The sequence below is a fragment of the Callionymus lyra genome, chromosome 3 (genome assembly GCF_982586985.1).
Source record: "Callionymus lyra chromosome 3, fCalLyr1.hap1.1, whole genome shotgun sequence".
Taxonomy (NCBI): domain Eukaryota; kingdom Metazoa; phylum Chordata; class Actinopteri; order Syngnathiformes; family Callionymidae; genus Callionymus; species Callionymus lyra.
This window is the reverse complement of record NC_141820.1, coordinates 38,451,007-38,469,404: the sequence shown is the minus strand read 5'-3', so window position 1 is coordinate 38,469,404 and position 18,398 is coordinate 38,451,007. Positions and strand designations below refer to the sequence as shown.

Genomic DNA, 18,398 nt, shown 5'->3' with positions numbered 1-18,398 from the left:
GTCCACCACAGTGCTCCATTGTCTCATCATGTGTTTGCCTCGACTATTTTATCCTCAGTGGAAGAGGGGACAGTTTTATTTAAATGAGTTCAACTAAACTTTATTTATACAGTACCAGCTGGAATACCCAGCATATCCCCCAAAAAAGAGGGGGAGATAAGAAGAGTGTAAATTCAGTTGGATCATGGATTTAACATAGGCTGGAAGGAGCTGAAATTATGGAATCATTTATTTTATACTGTATGTATAAAATATGTGTAAAATGTAATTGATATTTTTTCAAGCCCCCCATTGTGTCCCCTTTATCTTGACCTGGTGGAGTTCCCTACCCCCCTAAAACCTTCGCTGAGAGGTCTGTAGTCTTCATGCTTTATTTCAAGACGTTTCGTTGAGCGGGGTTGGAGAAGAGAGTGGGAGAAAAGGGAGCAGAAAAAGAGCCAGAAATATGTTTCTGATCGCACATCTGTCCACGCTAACATCTGCTTTCATCACTGACCTTCTGGCTCGTTCTTGATCAACTCCTCCATCTTGCGTTGTTTCAGTGTGTCCACTACATCTGCCAGGCTGCCCTTGCGTCTCTCGGGGGTCCCGAGCATCCCTGTAGCAGAACCTCCGTCGCCACACAGCCGCCCCCCTCCTCCGCCGTCTTCTTTCCCTGGTGAGGTAGCATTGTGTTGGGCGTAGGGACTCAGCGAGCTCCCCTTTGAGCCGTCCAGCTCCTGGATGGAAGGAAGAAGAGTTCAATGAAAGCTCCAAAAGTTTCTGTAGCATGAATAAAAACAAACAATTTCCCAACTCGTTATCTCGGTTTCTATCGTATTTATTTTTCTCCATCTCTCTTACACCATGCCCACTGTAGCCATCTTTCATCCAGAGCCAAATATCTCAAGTTAGGGCATACTTTTATTCTCCTTCACATTCTCTGGAATACACATTCATCTGACTTGGAGACGCTTAACAGAGCGAGTAGTTGAAACAAAAGCGGGAAAAAAATAAATACATAAATAAACATCTCACGAGCTTCCAGTCACGCTAACGCTTCATCGCTAAAGCTGTTCATCTTTGAGGGATGTCCAAGTCTCCTGTAAAACTCCTGAGTTACACTGCTGCTACTGCAACGTTCCTGACAATTAATATTAAAGATGCAACTCCATCAAAGTTAGAAAACAAGATTTGTTTTCAAGCCATGTGTATTTGGCGAGGCGTCAAACAAAACAAAAACTAAATGTAAATGCCAGGGTACAGCTCCACATTTAATCAACCTGCTGCTATGAATAATATTCCTGCTGTCTCGTGACAGTCATGATATGACCTATGTTGCGTTGTGTCCTGTCTTAGGTGGATCGACTGCTGAATTTAACGGTTGTAGAAACATTTTTTTAAAGAGTAGGTAAGTAAGTCGTACATTAGCCACATATTCAAAACTTGAATTGTTACATACGTTTTCATAGCCTGTTCATAATGTGAGCTATATTTAGTGGGCACGGGAATTTGTGCAACTGGTCACATGGTCTTTGCTGTCAGGAGTGCTTGGGTAGGTTCCCTTACTGACGTTATGTGGGGTTGGGCCCTCTTCATGTTTCGAGCGGCCACAAAAAAGCCTGTCATTAGTGTTGACTTGGCCTAGTTTCTTTATTCCGATTGTGGTCGCAACTGATTCTGGACTATTTTTCAGTCTGCATTAGATATGTGGCAGTCATGAAATGACCCAGAGGGAGTAGAGAACTAGTTAAAACTGGGTTTCAGTCAAGGAAAATGTTCCCTGACCGATAAATGAGGGAGCTCAGTCACCAGTCCAACAGAAACTACATCAGCATATTGGTATCCTTTTGTTTGAGCGGGTAGAAGTGACTGTAGCGAGGAGGAAAACCTGCCCACCAGATCCTTTTATTTCCATCTCTGGATCGATGTATGTCACAGTATTGTTTCAGGACCAGTAAGTACAGTAAGTAAATGTCATCGTCTTAATCTTTGACCTGATAACTCAGGCATTTGTTTGGACAGCCAGCTTGATAGACTTAAATCCAGCTCAGCCCAATTACCATTGACACTGAGAGTGAAGCACTAAAGCACTCGCAGCTCTTTGCCGTCTGTTAAACATATAGATATAATGAAAAAAACCTTCTGCAAATGATCCTCCCCCCGGGCACCAGTGCTCGTGCTCACACATCCACAGTTTGTTCAGGTATATCGCGCTCTGTTTAATTACGGCAGCAACTGAGTTGACAAAATCAGCCGGCCAGTCTGTGAGCTCAGCCGTTTGTAGACAGGAGGGTCAATGGTCCACGGGGTTAATCTTTGGCTAATCTCACTACAGTGCAGAACACACCACCTGGGATAGCAACACACACCATGTCCACCACCTCCATCTGTGTGTGTGTGTGTGCGCATGTGATAGAGGCGTAGATACATTCCTGCTCTATTAATGGCATTATGGTGTGTTTGCACAGCAATTGTTCATTCAATCATTGACCAGGTAATCTCCGAGCACTGAGCATAACTAAGCAATGCTTTCCCAGGAACTCCCTCATTAACACAGAGATCACTTCTCGTCTATACTTCCTTTCATGATGTGTGTCGCCACACTTCCATGACAATCAATGTCATAAAGAAACTAAACTGTGAACAAAACCGTCTGTGTTTATATTTGACCCACACTTGGTTTTAGTTAGTTTAGTAAGCTTACTCAGTAGTGCCTCTCTCTGCCAGGGCTTAAACACTGAAGAGGTTAAAAATATAAAGACAGAACAAGTAACTTTGTGTTTCTTATTTTACTTAATCCCTGTTGATGACACATATCAGTCTGTTTGAGAGTATTCCAAGAATACATTTTTTTTTGTTCAGTTCATTTAATTTATTGAAAACATGTTCTTTGAATCAGACTTCATTACACTCATAGTGGACATCCATTATTTGAATCAATATTTTTGATCTAATCAAACATTTTTATTGCAGTTTAAAATCGAATCACTTCAGAATGGGGCACCACAAGGATCCCAGTTAGCTCCCCATTTATTTTAGTTATCTCTGTTCAGTTTGAATTAAATGTTCCCTATAGAGCTGTTTTGATGTTTGAAGGTAGCAGAAACAGATTAATCCAGTTAAAAATATAAACTCTTTGAAGGCCTTGGCCGACTTTTCCCGAGCAAGACCTTCTGCTGTCTTTCTGCCTCCCACTTGTCTTTTGTTGTCTCCTATCTCCTTACACCCTCTCCCGATTACAGAAAATCAGACTTCAAATGAACGGCTTTGTGATTACAAGTTGCATCATTGCGAGCATGACATGCAAATGCAACGAGCCAGAGAGAGAGATAGTGTGTGTAAATGACAAGAAGTCAGAGAATGAAAGAAGAGATTGAGAGAGGTGATGTTATTAGAGGAAATGAGAAAGATGTAGAGTGAGAGAGGCGTCTTGAAGGCGACGGTCACACCTGTCACATCCCATTTATCTAATCCAGCGCCTACTTAAAACTGCCGCACACTTTCATTCAAGGAAGATGGGGCGCAAAACAAAACAAACAGAAGAATACGCGAGCGGAGGAAGAGGGGCCACGGAGTCTTGGGGTTTTCCAGATCTTTTTTTTTTTTAACTCAGAATCCGTCAGGGAGATGTCATCTTGTCGGTTCTCACAATGAGGGTCATTTTCTGATCTGAAGGAATTAACACGGTGCCATGGTGTCGTCTAAGACCTGCATGTAAAGTCTGCACCATTATTTATGATCAGACAGACTCATCATAAGGACAACTTAAATAGCTTAACGTTGTTTTAATCCACGTGCTTCATCTGACGTTCAAACAGAGAGATTTAAGCACAGAACATGACACAGGGCAGATTTTTATTTAATGAGAGAGCTGACACTTCCATGAAAATCCGTCTAAATCTAGTTGTAGAACCCTACGAGGGACAGATGGCACATTGACACAGATTCCACAAAAGTAAAATGATTACAAAAGTAGAAAACAGCTAAGACATTATCCGAACCAAATGCAACAAAGACTGGTTTACATGTAGAGTCGATGTAGGGACAAATATTTGTGCTACCATTGGTAAGCAGGTATGCAACACTGCTCTGCTGCCAGACACCAGCAACACTTGTGTTGTGAAAGTGTTGTGAAAGTAGCGTAACTTTCTGCATAAAGATAAATGGACACATTCCTTTTAGCTTTGATCTTTTTCTTCAAAAGTCAAATAACCAGCCTTATATTTTAAACCAAACTTTGGTACTTCTTGTCAGGTGTTACCCTGAAGTCGGCCTTGAATTTCTTCCCACCTGTCCTCTTCATGTCATCAGTGAACAGTGATCAGAGAAAAGTGGTTTTGTACTTTTACTTCAAACATAAACTTGCTGATTCAGCGTTCGTAAGAATGGACATGACTCTGGTGGGTCAGTTTTGCCGGATGACCTTGTTGGACTTGTGTCTTGTCAGACACACATTCTCTTTTTTAACTCTAGATATGGCTTCACTCAAACTGTCCCAAGAAACAGACCAGTTCAATGAAGCAGGACTCAAGGGAACTGTAAAAGATGTCCTAGGTAATCTATTCCCTTAACCAGTAAGGGGGTCCCCAACCTTCTCCCAGGTCCTCCCGATTTTCTGATGTAATGCTCAGACATTTTCGGGAGCGGGGATCCAATTCATGCCTCAACACCCAACAATGGTGTTTACGATCTCTAGGGTTCAGGATCTTCTCATAAACATGCATTTATTCAAAGAATCCTGGCTAACGTGAACATCGTACCCTCGTCTCCTGGGTTTGAGCAGGTTCTGCCATCTTGCCGTGCACATTTGACACCGCCAGTGTGTACATAGCCTGTAGGTGTGCGTGCAAATGCGCGAGCGCCTGCATATATGTATTTTTATGCTCTGGATGTGGCAGGCTGGCAGTGTGGGCGGTTCTGCCTTTAGTTTGCAGATGTCAATTCTCTTCCAAATGACTGGAACAAAGTAAAAATTGCGCCTCACTCCCTTTATCCTTTTACTGCCTCTGCAATGGAACAGAATTAAACAACTTTTGTCTTCTTAAGCTCATCTGTGAGGGGAGGTTGGTTAAAAACACTTAACTCTTGCCAGGAAACAAGAAAAAAAATCTATTTTTTCCCCACTGCAAGCCCAGATGCTGCAGTTTAGTCCTCCTAACCCAACACAACCAACTATCCATCCCTCCATCTCACTCCTACTCGCCGCCGTGTCTGGAGCCCTCGCAAGGTGAGTGTGTGGAAAAACAATATTTGATGCTTGCCGCGCCGCCGTGGATCAAGACATGGACAATGTGACAGTAGGAAAAAGTGGAAACAGCTGCCTGACTCACACACAAATACACACACACACACACACACACACGTATATAAGAGTGTTACTGATCGCTCCTGCAGGGGGGTAAGACTTAGCTCAATGCCAGAGCTGCCAATCTCCACGACATCCACTCCGGTACACAGCCAAACACTCGCACACACACATACACACACACAGCAAATCCCTTTACATGCCATGGCTAAACACAGACACTGTCAGTTTCGACTTGGAAGTCCCTCAGGCAGGGACAAGCGAGCAAACACACTTACTTTTATCCTCCTGTCCCAACAATATGATTGAGCTTTACAACACAACCCCAGTTTTTTTTATAGCGCCAGAGAGAAATTGTGCACATATTTAGTAAAAACCCTCGATTTAACAAGCGTTATTGTGATTTCATTATGTGTAAATAAGACGGCTGGCCTTATCTGAAGGTGCACAGCTGTATTTTCTATATTTTCAATAGCAGTTTGCCTAAAAATCCTGCCAGTGTATTTAACCAGGACCCCTTCGGTGTTGACAGGCGAGCGTGTGTTTGAGCACCGCTGGCGTGAGAAATTAAGTGTGACCACTGTGTCTCGAGACCGCTCGTCAATTGTGTTAAATCCGTCAGATTCAAAACGAACACACACATAAATGCACTTTACACACAACAAAAGCGAATAAGATGAGAGGCTGATGAAATATATTTCTCCTGCGTGTTTGCATAAATCCTGCCTGTCAACACAAATAATTACGGCTCCTCCATTATCACTTACAGACGATTGTTTGGCTCATTAAACCCCGCCTTTTATTTCGGAACAAACACTGTCAGGCGATTGGGATGGAAATGTAAAAAGATGTTTCATGAAACGGTTTCAGAACGGATCATGATTGACTGTCTTTGGTGTGATATCAAGTCAATCATTTGGATTTGAAAAAAGGTTTAATCAAATGTTTGCGAGTGTTTTTCTTCAGCATCCTTGAACTCATGAGCTGAAGAGAAAAGCATTTCATTTGTGTTTTAACATTTTGTAAACCAAAACCTAGAACTCTCCAGAGGAGTCAAGCGTTTTGGTGCTTTGGCTCTACTTAGGTGAGGCAAACACCTTCTCCGAAGATTCCCTGAGGAGAAATCTTTACTGAAATGCGTCACAGGTATCATGGAACTACCGAAAGAATAACAATAATAATCCAAATACATTTTTCACAGCAAAACGTTTCCATTTTAAAAATTCAAAATTCACTTGTAGTGAACAGTGTTAGTTTTGCATTTATATAACTGGTGTATGTATTTTAGAAAGCACTGATATTTCTCAATAATATTTTAATGGAACATCAAATATGAATCTTCTTGTCCTCATTTACTTTGACTAAGAATCTTTATCTAACAATCTTTGTCCCTCTGACACTCATTCCAATGTCCACCTCTCAATGCTTAAGAATCCTTTACGTTTTCACTTGAGTTTTTTGGCGAGAATTAAAACATTAAAGTATACGATTGGTAAATGTTACAGGCAGTTGTTATTGAACAGAAGAAACCACTTTTTAACTCTGAACAGACATTGTTACAGCTTTCAACGTGTATTTTCTACCGCTGCTTTATTTGAACAAATATTTACTAGAGGTGTGGTAACTTTCAGCAGCTCAGAGTTCAAAAATAAATATTGACAGAGAATGCAAGGTTTTGAATATGGATGAGGTTATACTGATTCACGTAAATTGGGTTTAGAAAGCAGTGCGCGTACGTTTGCATGTGGTGTGTATGAATAAGAAATTGTTTGAGCAACAAGTCATTTGAAACATTTGGTGTTTTATTAACAGGAGAACTAAGTTGCTGTTTCTATATCTTCCCTTTATGACTTTTCTCTACTTGTGACTATGTAAGTTTCTGCTCTGGCAGGACAGATTGAACATGTTTTTGTATTTAACACAACATCAGTAAAAATGTCAAGCTGTGACCTCCGAAAATTCCTTCATGATTACCTTTAATAAGAATCAACTATTTTCAAAAGGGGTAACAGTGACATATTCACACGTCACTAATAAACACATCAACTTTTGTGTGTTGATGAGCAGGTAAAGTGGCAGCCAAGGCGGGCGGGCAGTGGGGATGAAGAGGTCACCGTGTAGCCGAGCACGTCTCCGCTAGCGTGTTAATTTACTATGACAAGATAAAGCTGTAATCTGGTCCTCCTCCCCCTCCGCCTTCCTCCTGGTTCCCCCTGCTGCCTCACTTCCAAGCCAGCCGGCCCTCGATGAGCCATTTACTTCCCCCTATCACTTTACGACAAATGCCCCAAGAAAAAAGAGAACCCCCCCCCCCCTCCTTATACACCCCCCTCTGCCACATACTAAATCTACCTCTCTGGCTGGAAACTTTCCACCTCTGTAACATGCACTCAAATGGGCCCCGATTGTACCTGTCACACACACGTGACACACATCTGCATCACACCTGAAACAAGTCTTTTGCTCATTCTGCTGTGGACGTGCTCGTATATTTGCACGTGTGATTTGGTCTCAGGTGACAGAGTCCAGAGTGGGCGGAGCCTGCAGGTTTATCAGTGGTTTAATTACAGAATAAGTGTTCTATTACTGCACCTGAGTAACTTCTGATTGTTCTACGTCATCAGAATGAGGCAAAAGGTCGTTCCTCCTTGTGTTGTGTATTCTTACACTTTTGCGATCAATCGCTTCTCACAAAAAGTTTCAGTTAGAAGTCCATCACGACTGAGAGGCAACTGTGCAAACACACCATACATTCAACGCCGCCACACAATGTCACACTTCATTCCCAAGAAAATGACTCACTGCACTGACTCACATTTTGTAGTCACGCAAGTGTGCATCAAACAGACTGCAGGCAACGACTGGTGGGGCGCACATAAAAGCAAAAGTGCACCCAAACAGTAGCCTTGAACCTCAATTTTCATTTTCATTTTGTAAAGAAAACGCGCTGCAGCTCCGGGCACTTAATAACTTTTTTCCTGCTGTGAAAGTCGAGTGTTCTTATTGTTTAAATTCTACGTAGTTCGTGTTGCGAAAATAAAAACGTCTTATGAAATATCACTGGAATCATTTGATATTACTCACTTTTTCTTTAAATAGCACCAGAAAGACAGTGAATGACTGTGATAGGTTAAAAAATATATTTTCCATATGATTTTAGACCAGATGGCATGTCTAAACATTTGCTTAATTAGTTTAAAAAAAACGTTTTTAATGGCTTGATAAATAAATGTAATTTATAATTGGGGTTTGCTTAATTAATTTGAGGCTAACAGGGTGACCCAAAAACTACGAAAATGGATTTCATGCCTGGAGGTGCCTTTTCTAATTTTAACAGCCAGGAGCTATTTAGTTGTCCATATACATCCCATGCTAATGTCATAGCAAACAATTATTATAAGATTAACTTGGAAACAGCCTCAGGCTTCACTTAAATTATAATAATTAATATTTACACAAGTTATAAATCAATAAAAAATGGCATTAATTTACTTATAGGTAACAATGGTCCTACCTTTGGAAAACACTATTACTGTGTCCTAATTTCAATGTTCAACAAGTTTCTCCCACCAACTGTTTTTATGTGGCTATCAAGAGTTTGAATGTATAAATGATACAATCTAAAACAACTAACAATTCCATTTAAAGTTGACCAGGTACAAGATAGATTGTCCAGAAAGCTCTTAAAATACATGTCAAAAGTCGATCTGGATCATGCACATGAGAGGAAATTTGGTTGAAACCAAACATATATAAAAATGATAAATTTAATAGTTAAGAGTGAGAACTCAAATTTTCTGATAGAGATCCCTTGATAAGTATACATATAGTAGGCCTTGTGTCTTCAAGATTTTATTGAGCCGGACTGACATTTTGGCTAAAGGGATCCACACAAACTTATGTCTTGACTTTGTGTGCTTACTTTAAGCTACAAACTCTTAACTAGTCCTGTAAAGGTTTTGTGTGTCAGAAGCAGCTTCAGGTTCATTTAGGAAAAACATATTCGAAGCAACTCTTACTGTGTTGGTGGGGCTGTCCAAGTTGCGGCCGGGGGGCGAGCGAGGGGACACCTTGCTGCAGTAGGAGACCAGGGGTAGGTGGATGACACCGCCCAGTCCTTCACTTTCGTCGTCCTCCATTCGCTGTCTGCTGGTTGCCATAGTTACTTCTCCATCTGTCCCCCCATATGGAGAAGCTGGTCGCTTGGAAGACATCCTGAAAAAAAGAGGGGAGATGTATAAGGTGGACTGAGCAATATTCAGAAGATGATGTGGACAGCTGTTGTTCTCCTAAGCACAGCGACTTATTCTGTTGTATTCTTTTGCTCATCCAGCCACTCCACCCATTCTACCTATTTACTCTGCACATTGTTGCAAACTCCACTTGTGTTCTCGCAGACAATTGGCCTTCAGTTTGTTCATAAGCACCCAGCTCCCTGGCAAACCTTCCAATACGCGCTCAAGCCTTCCAGTATGTTTACCATGGAGCCCGTTCAACATTCATGCCTCCAAAAAGACCGAGCCATTACAGCAAATGGAGCTCACTTGCACCGGCATTGTCGAGGAAATGACCATGTCTTGACAATAGGCTTTCAAACACAGCGTAGGAAAAGAGAAAAGTCGGAGAGCAGTCGGCAGACAGGCAATAATGTGTGTTTATGAAAACTTCGGGACAATAGAGGGACAGAAGGAAAATGGCTAGCAACACAAGAACCCTGCTGTTTGCATGTGTTACTGTGGCTTTGTTCCCTTGAAAGGAGGCAAAGGATATAAAGCCGCATCTATTAGGTGAAGTCTGTCTCTCGCAAGGTAAATTTGCCTCCCTGTACTTGAGTTGAATAGGGGCGCAGTGACTACGTGGAAATAATAGAATTTAATGTGGTTCTCAGCATCGCCTGAGAGCTTTCAGATGCACTTGTCGGCCTTGAAGCCACTGCGACTATGACCCTGGGTAATAGGCTGCTAACGCTCGCAGAGCCGGAGACACGGCAGAAGTGTGGAAGCCTCAGACGGAGGAGCGTGCGATGACAAATAGAAGCAACAGGCGTCTCTCTCCCAAACGTAAGCGTCTCATATCTTTATCTCCGAGCACTTCCTTGCCTGCCTGATTTGCTGCCTCACATGTCTCTCTCCGCTTGTCTCCTGTAAACTGATTACACTTTAGACTCTATTGGATTTACTTTGGACTGTGCATCTGGCTTTGTTTCCTTGGAGCAGCCGTGCCGCTAATTCATTGCGTATTTACCTTACAACATAAGGAGGGAGAAGCGGTTTTGCTGGGCAGGGAATGCAACGTATCACCAGATAAGAGACGGATATTAAATGACAAAGATAAAACAGGAACTTAACAGCCTTGGATTCATTCACGACCCTTCTTGTAGCATCATATTGTATGAAAACTATATATTGTATATATACAAATAAATATCATATGCATATTGTTTAACATCCATACCTGCATTTACATTGGTTTAAGTTAAGTTAAAAGAGTGAAACACTAAATGTTTTGAAAGAGGTTAAAACTTCACTTATTGAGCCTTTACAGAAACTTGACCAACCGTTACAGTTAAGGAAACCCATCAGACACGCTGCTGTCGACTGTCTTTATCTGTCTGCTCTCCATCAGTATCAGCTTGCTCAGCGAAAAAAAAGTCCCATAAATATCTGATTGTAGCGTTGTCAAAAGAACAAAAGACCAGAGATCAAATTTCACGCTCTTATCGCTAATGTCAATTGAAAATTGACTGCTGGTAACATTATTGTTATCTGAGGGAAAAAAAGGTGATGAGTGATCTGTGAGAGCCCTCGCTGTTGTCCCACACACACACACACACACACACACACACACACACACCAGATCTGATGCGATTGGACGCCCCAGCTGTGCAAACTTATGAGGCTTCACGCCAGGCGGCACTCACACACATGTGCATATGCACACAACACAAGCCTGGACACTACAAGTCTGTCCTCGACAGCGCCTGTTTACTTTACCTCTTTTCACTCGCTCACACTCAGGTCTTTTGTTTCAGGCGCTCACACTCACGTACTTTACACACCTTAACCTGAAGTTTAAACGTGTTGACAGCAGTGTTGTTTTTTGTGTTTTATCCGTTTTCCATTTTAACGTGTGTTCGTTTAGACGAGCTACACGAAACACAAACACTGTTTTCTCTTTCCTCACACTATAATATCACTTCCCCCGTTCCCCTCTCCAGCTATAAAATCCCATTCCCCTCATGGTTATCCTTTTGAAGTGGAATTACCACACAATTGGACATGGCAGGCGTGCAGGTTAGTGCTAAAGTTCGGCAGGGTCCTGCTTGAGGAAGAAGGTTTAAGGGACGATCAATTCATGCGATAATAATTTTCCTCTGTTAGATGAACATGCACAATACTACAAGTTAGTTGGGGGGGGGGCGGGTTTCGCACAGGAGAATTCCCAAAACACACAAACACATCATGTACATGGTGACAGAGCTTAGCTGAGATTAAACCGCCACTTCCCCTTAGCTTTTGATGATTAGCGGCTCCTCAGTTAAGTCCCGCTCATATCACATATGTCCACCACCACTAAGTCACTAAGCGGAAAGAGACGGACGTCCATTAACCGGCCGAATAATCGGAATCATCGGTAGTTAACCGTCTCCTGGCCGTCGCTTAAACTGTAATCAACCATTTCATGTTGGCACGTCAGCACACGCGAGCTTACAAACATGCAGGCATGTTTAAATGCGGGCTTATGGGCACACGGACAAACCACACACACATGAATCAGTCGAATTAAGCAAAAAAAAAAAAAAAAAATGAGAGCAAAGATTTGCCTTAATGAAGATTTAGGGAGAGACAAACCCCGGCTGAAATGGCAGTGACAGTAACTCACACACATGTGCGAGTGTGTGTGTCTGGCTGCTAACATAATCACAGCACTAACTGCTCTTGTTAACTCCTTTACTCAGAACGAGCTTTCAGGGAGCGTGGGAGCGTCCTCCGGAGAATTCCACAGCAAAGTGGATGTTAAAATTACAAGCCATTATTTTAGACCGCTACACGACCGCACAGTCAAATCTATCAGGTCTAATAAGATCTCCACGGCGTTTGACAGTCACGGTGACATTTGTGGTTCCGCCTGCCACTCAGGTGACTCTCCCTCACAGGGCGTCTTAAAAAATGGGAAATGCTGCTTTTTCATAAGACGCCTCGGGCGCTTCGCCTCCGAGGAGCCGACCGTTACGTTTACATCCTCGCGACCCCTCAGGTGGGAATTTAAACAAATACATCCTCCCCGCATCTGCCCATCACTTCATTATTATCGCTTCTTTTCCTTCTGAGCCCTGAAACGATTATCCTCGGCTCGCTCTATCACACACTTATTTTAAAATCCTCCCGTCCCCCCGGTGTTGTCTTACTTAGTGTTCCCTCTTTACACAATCAGCTGTTTGTAAGAATGTCTCTCCATCCCTCCCCTCTCCTTCCATCCATCCCTCTCTTCTCCACGCTGACTCTTAAGGATATTTCCAAATATCTATTAATAGGTTTTCCTTTGGAACAGTGGGACTGAAACTGGGAGTAAAGGCTGCGATGAGGCGACTCAGATATGACATCGTGCTGCTTAATCCTCTGAGTCAATACGGCAGATAATTATTTTAAAAATGTTCCCCTCCTGACTTGTGTAAACAGTGCATAAGTTTTATATACTCGCTTATACACCCAGCGACACACCCTTGCACACACACACAAAAATGCTCAGACACACAAAGCATCCTCTGTGAAGTGCCCTCGATCGGCGGCCGACAGCCCGAACCGTGTTTCCTGTCCAACTTCACCACAAAAGGCAATAACACACAACCTAATGTCGCTGCTGTTGCCAACACACACGCAGACACAGTCATGGGTTTGTTGGTGAATGCACAGACCTACTGATGAACAAGCGGACTCCTCTCTCAGTAGTATTTGTTAGGGAAATATAATTTTTAAACTGCTTAAAAATAAAGGAGAATTACTTCTTCCCTTCACGTTTTTTTTTTTTTACAGTCTATAGGATGAGACTGAAATAATACAATAAAAACAGTCTACAACACGTTTTTTTTGGTCATAATTTTCCAGAAATCTACCTGGAATTTATTGCGACTTCTAAACAGACAATATAAGCAGAATTACTGAAGGGAATTTTTTTAACCCTCCCTGTGCAACACACTCAAGTTCTGCTTCGTTTTGAAACTTTTACGGAGTCCAGACGACTCGTGGGAAAAACTTGTATAGAAGAAGTGAGACAGAAAGTGTCTTGTGCCGGGTGGTGGGGGGGGTGGGAGGGCGAGCGACAGACAGATAGAAGGGAAAAGTGCATCCGGTGGACGGCGTCCCCGGCTCCCCTGCTGGTTTGCTTTTATTTTTTTTGCGCGAGGAGGAGACGGTGCATAATGTTTATCGAGCGAGCGGCTGTGTTTTTCCATTGTTGCGCCCGGCCGCTATTTTGTTAAACAATCCATAAAGTGGTCACAACATTCGTCTCACTGTCAGCGACTCTGCCTGCCCCACACACACACACACACACATTCTATCACGTGAATGACAACACACACACACAGCTGGCTTCTTTCATAGGTCCCTCACTTTTTTTTCTTTTTGACCTCTTTCTCTTTCCCGCTCCCTCGCTACCTGGAAGGACAGAGGTTCCATTGTGGCGCCGCTAACACTGTCCCCTATTGTGGATTGGCTCTGTGTGTGTGTGTGTGTGTGTGTGTGTGTGTGTGTGTGTGTGTGTGTGTGTGTGTGTGTGTGTGTGTGTGTGTGTGTGTGTGTGTGTGTGTGAGGAGAGAAATAGTGGGATTAGTGTAAGACAAGACGCCTGGATTGATGATCTTTTAAAGAAGTTGAGTGCCGGGGCGCTTTTAACAATCCAATACCTCGACCTGAACTTTAACCCCAACCCCCATGACCTCATGTCATCTGACCAGACTCTCGTTAGCCTGTGAAGTCGCGCTCGTCCGTCTCTGTTTTGCACACAAACTTTTACTCGACACTCCGTCCTCAACGAGAAAACTGTTTTCCAACTGTATTGTCCTCAACTCCGTGGTCAGCTGATCGCACCAGGGTGGGAGGTCGTAGCGCTGGAGAGTTGCAAGGGTTCAACTGGGAGAGGGGAGGAAGTAGGGAGGAGATGAGAGGGAGGGGGGTAGCATTCTCCTCTGGTATTTTTCTGTCTTTCTTTCCCGTTTCTTTCTTTCAAACCCCCCTCCTCCTCCTCACTCGCTCCGAGGATGGAGACACGGCTATCAAGGCTCTCTGGGGACAGACAATATGGCCCAGACAATGGCCTCCAGTCCGAGGTGGTGGTGTTGGAGGGAGAGAGTGGGAAGGAGAGGGAGAGAGAGGGAGGCCTGGCCAGGGCCACAGGGGAAGCGAAGGGGTAGAACGGGGCATTAGTTTGCAGAGCACGGACACTCGACTCAATTACTCGGCTCCCTCTCCTCCACACACACACTCTTTAATCTGGGGCCTTTTACACCGGCGCCGATGAAACGCTCTCCCTACACATTTCGTTAAAACCCTCACTTTACATACACCTCCATTTGTTTCTGGGAGAAAAGTTTCAGAGACATTTTTTAAAAAAAGCCAAAAAGCACAACAAACATATGATGAGTGCAGAGCACCCCAATAAAGTGAGGAGGACAAATGGAGGGGTGTGAAAATCCACCGCTGCCCTTCACACCACGTCGACAGATCAGCGGGACCTCTCTTCCTCTTCTCCCTGCCTCCCCCCACAACAACCCCCAAAAACTTTGCATCCTCACCCGTATCGCTCGGTCAGTTACCTCGCGCCGTTACTTCAACTCCAGAGGCAGGTTTGACGTCGACTTCTCACTTTAAACTGATAATTCAACACGACCACTGAATCCAGATTCTTACTTTCCTGATTTGTTTTTAACTTTTAGTGTTTTCCTTCTGCGTTGTTTTGTTCAAACAATCTGTGTCGGCCGTCTGCTCCTCAATATTTACACTTTTCAGTAAAGACATAAAAAAACAAGAGCATCACATGCAATTTAAAGTGGATTTTATCTTAATGTTTCAAAGTGATAAGAAAATCTTAAATAAAGGCAGTCATTTTGACGAAGCGTCACAAGAGTTGAAAGTGAATGAAGGTTGAAACTTACAGAGACGCAGGGATGGAAAGCATCACGACCACTGAAGACTTGAAGCGCACACACACTGGCAACTCGCACACACACTCTCGACTCTGCTGAGAGACTGGCGCTGAACACACACTAGATACCTCTCCTGTCACTCTCGTCCACGTATGACACACACTCACACACACACACACACACTCACACAAACACACACATGTCCAGTGATGGAGTGCATTACTGGAAAGCAGGAGTTTTAAGTGCTCTCCTCCTAAATCATTGTAATCCCCACATTTATCTCCTTGCATTCTGCTTTTGCGTTGTAATCCTTTAAATTTTTAATTCCTTCTAGCTGTTGTTATCTTTTTTTTCCCCCCACTTCAATCACTAAATGTGCTTTTAATTCTGAACCCTAGTTTATCTGCGAACAAAAGCTTAGTTTCATCAGGCAACAACACACCAGTAAAAGTCAAGAGAGAATGATATATGTGTGTGTGTGTGTGTGTGTGTGTGTGTGTGTGTGTGTGTGTGTGTGTGTGTGTGTGTGTGTGTGTGTGTTGAAAAGCCGGGTATTATAACATAATCTGACTCTCAAAGCATTAGCATCAAACTACCATTATTCCGAAAGCCACTTGTGTTGACAGGAAGGTTGGAGGGTTAGCACCTTTAAATTAAAAAAGCACAAACATCACAGGAGTGACAGATTAACATTAACATAAGGATTGACAATGGGATTATGACAGAATCTGGATTAATAAAGAGGTGTAAACAATGTTTGTTATTGAAAAAGTTCCTGACTTGTTGATCTGAAAAGTTGAGATGAACTTTTGCAGACTTTTTCTTTTCTCCCCAGGATTAAAGGACCCATTTCTGTGATTTTTCCACTCAAACAAACCTCACACTGACACGAGACTTCCTGTTTATTTCCCCTCAAATTAAGGATCTCTGTGATCACTCCTCACACACACACCCACTCTTGCGCTCAACAACTCCTGCGAGACACACACCGCTCCGATCCCCTCACACACACAAACACACCCGTGCGGGTCACCCTCGCTGTCGCCGTCCCGTTATGTGCCCGCCCGTGCCCCCCGTGCGCGCGCGTGTGGAGGCGTCACATACCTGTTACACTCCTGAGGTAGCTCAGGCTCAGTGAGCATGCTGGAGTAAGGGTCCGTCTCTCTCGACAACAACAACATAAAACAGTCCCACAGAAGCTCAGATGAAGCAGGTTAGTCTCCCCAAAACAAGATGGGATAGAAGTGATCCTTCAACCTCTCACACACACTGCTGGTCGTCTCTCTCTCTTTTCTCTCTGAGAGTGTGTCTCTCTCTCTCTCTACTCACACACTTTCAGCCGCCCTCCCTCTCTCCCTCCCTCTCTCCTCCGTCCCTCCTCTTCTCCCTCCCTGGCCGCAAGCTGTGAGATGTAGGCTCCGCTCTTAAAGGGCCAGCAGCAGAGTCCTGCTCCGCGGATCCGGGTGTGTTCTGGGCCGGGGGGGGGGGCGTCAGGGGCCCGGGTGACCGGAGGGCTCAGTGCACGGCAGTGCTGCCCCCCTTCACCGGTCTGGTGTTTGTCATCCACTTACAGATGCAGCTTCTGGAGAAACTTTAGTTTGGAAAAATGTTAACATTTGTTTAAGCTGCATTTAAACCTCAGAACCATACAATGTTTCCTCTGATGAAAAGATGGGAAAAAAAAGAATTTGCTTAAAAAAGAGGCATCATTGTAACAGAAGAAACAACTGTGACCAAACTACTGGTCAGAGAGGTTGTCTGGGAGCATGATAAGAAAGGAAAATTAGTGTATACTAGAGCTCATGGTGATGAGTTCAGGTATAAAGTTAAGGAGACCAGACGGTTTGGAGACATGGAGATTTTAAATAAAACAACACATTCTATATTTGACAGAAGGATTACGGTCATTAAAAAAAATGTTTTAGACTACTCTGGACTATTTTCAAGGCAAGTTAAGGTCTCTATTCATATTCAAAAAGAGAAAAGAATCAGAATTGAGGTTGTTCTCTTTCTATATATGTATCGCTCTAAGCAAAATTAGATTTACTCTGTAACTGAACATTTTTCTTGTTGACTCGGGCGTATGTGCGTGAAATAAAAGTTGTGGAGGCTGAGAACAATATTGACTGAAATGAGGAAATGATGTAAGACGCGAGGTTCACCCTTCCTGTGTCTTCGTCCCAGAGAGAAACACGTCATTTTTATAAACACACACACACACACACACACACACACACACACACACACACACACACACACACACACACACACACACACACACATACACACACACACTCATATCTGTTGTGCAGATATACTCTATTTCCACTTTTTTCACTTTTTTCACTGAATTACAAAACGCTGAACTTTTTGTTCTAACCAGCGGCTCATAATTATGACTTCTGACTAATGGAAACTTAAAAATAGCACCGTCAGCGTTTTCCCCTCTCAAACCTTGAAATGCAGGCCATTAATGGTCCAGTTATTCAGCACTAAGCTACCTGCTATAGACGTCCATCAACAGCAGCTCACATACCTCCAATTATTTTCTCTCAGTTGGACTTCCTGGTTTGTTGATGCTTACAAATGTCCAAATAGCTTCTTCACAATCGCTGATCATCATCTGGTGAATGTGGGAGATATTGTTTTTAAAAATGTTTTTTTCTGGATGAGGTTGAAATGGGCATCATGCAGAGGACAAAAAAGTCCTTCAGAATCTTGTCATAAATATGCATGTAGTTTAGAATCTTGTAAAATAGGTAGAACGTTTTTTCCAAATATCCAAAAATAAAGTTTCTTGAAATAACATTTTAGATGACAATTCTTACTATAATAATTTTGTTAAGCTTTGTTAAGAAGCCAAAGAGAAGAAATATATGAGAAATATTCCAAGTAAGGTTTTGTATTATTCATGGAAAGCGGCACAAGGACTATAGCAGACTAGAACAACAGCTTAACACAAGGATA

General features: G+C 43.0%; 1 protein-coding gene across 12 annotated transcripts in view; it reads right to left on the bottom strand.

The window, feature by feature from the left end:
• sox5 (SRY-box transcription factor 5) overlaps positions 1–16,742 on the bottom strand; it is a 74,680-nt gene extending 57,938 nt beyond the window's left edge. For 7 of the 12 annotated variants that reach the window (XM_087787854.1, XM_087787855.1, XM_087787856.1 and 4 more), the window contains exons 1-3: positions 16,536–16,742; positions 9,307–9,502; positions 497–719 (exon numbers count right to left, since the gene is read on the bottom strand). In XM_087787854.1, coding sequence (XP_087643980.1) covers positions 497–719; positions 9,307–9,502; positions 16,536–16,612 — 496 coding nt within the window. In that variant the 5' untranslated portion in view covers positions 16,613–16,742. Of the gene's footprint in view, positions 1–496; positions 720–9,306; positions 9,503–15,440; positions 15,548–16,535 lie in introns of those variants that run through there. The other 5 variants (XM_087787852.1, XM_087787859.1, XM_087787860.1 and 2 more) reach the window with 2 other exon arrangements.
• Positions 16,743–18,398: the final 1,656 nt, after the last annotated feature.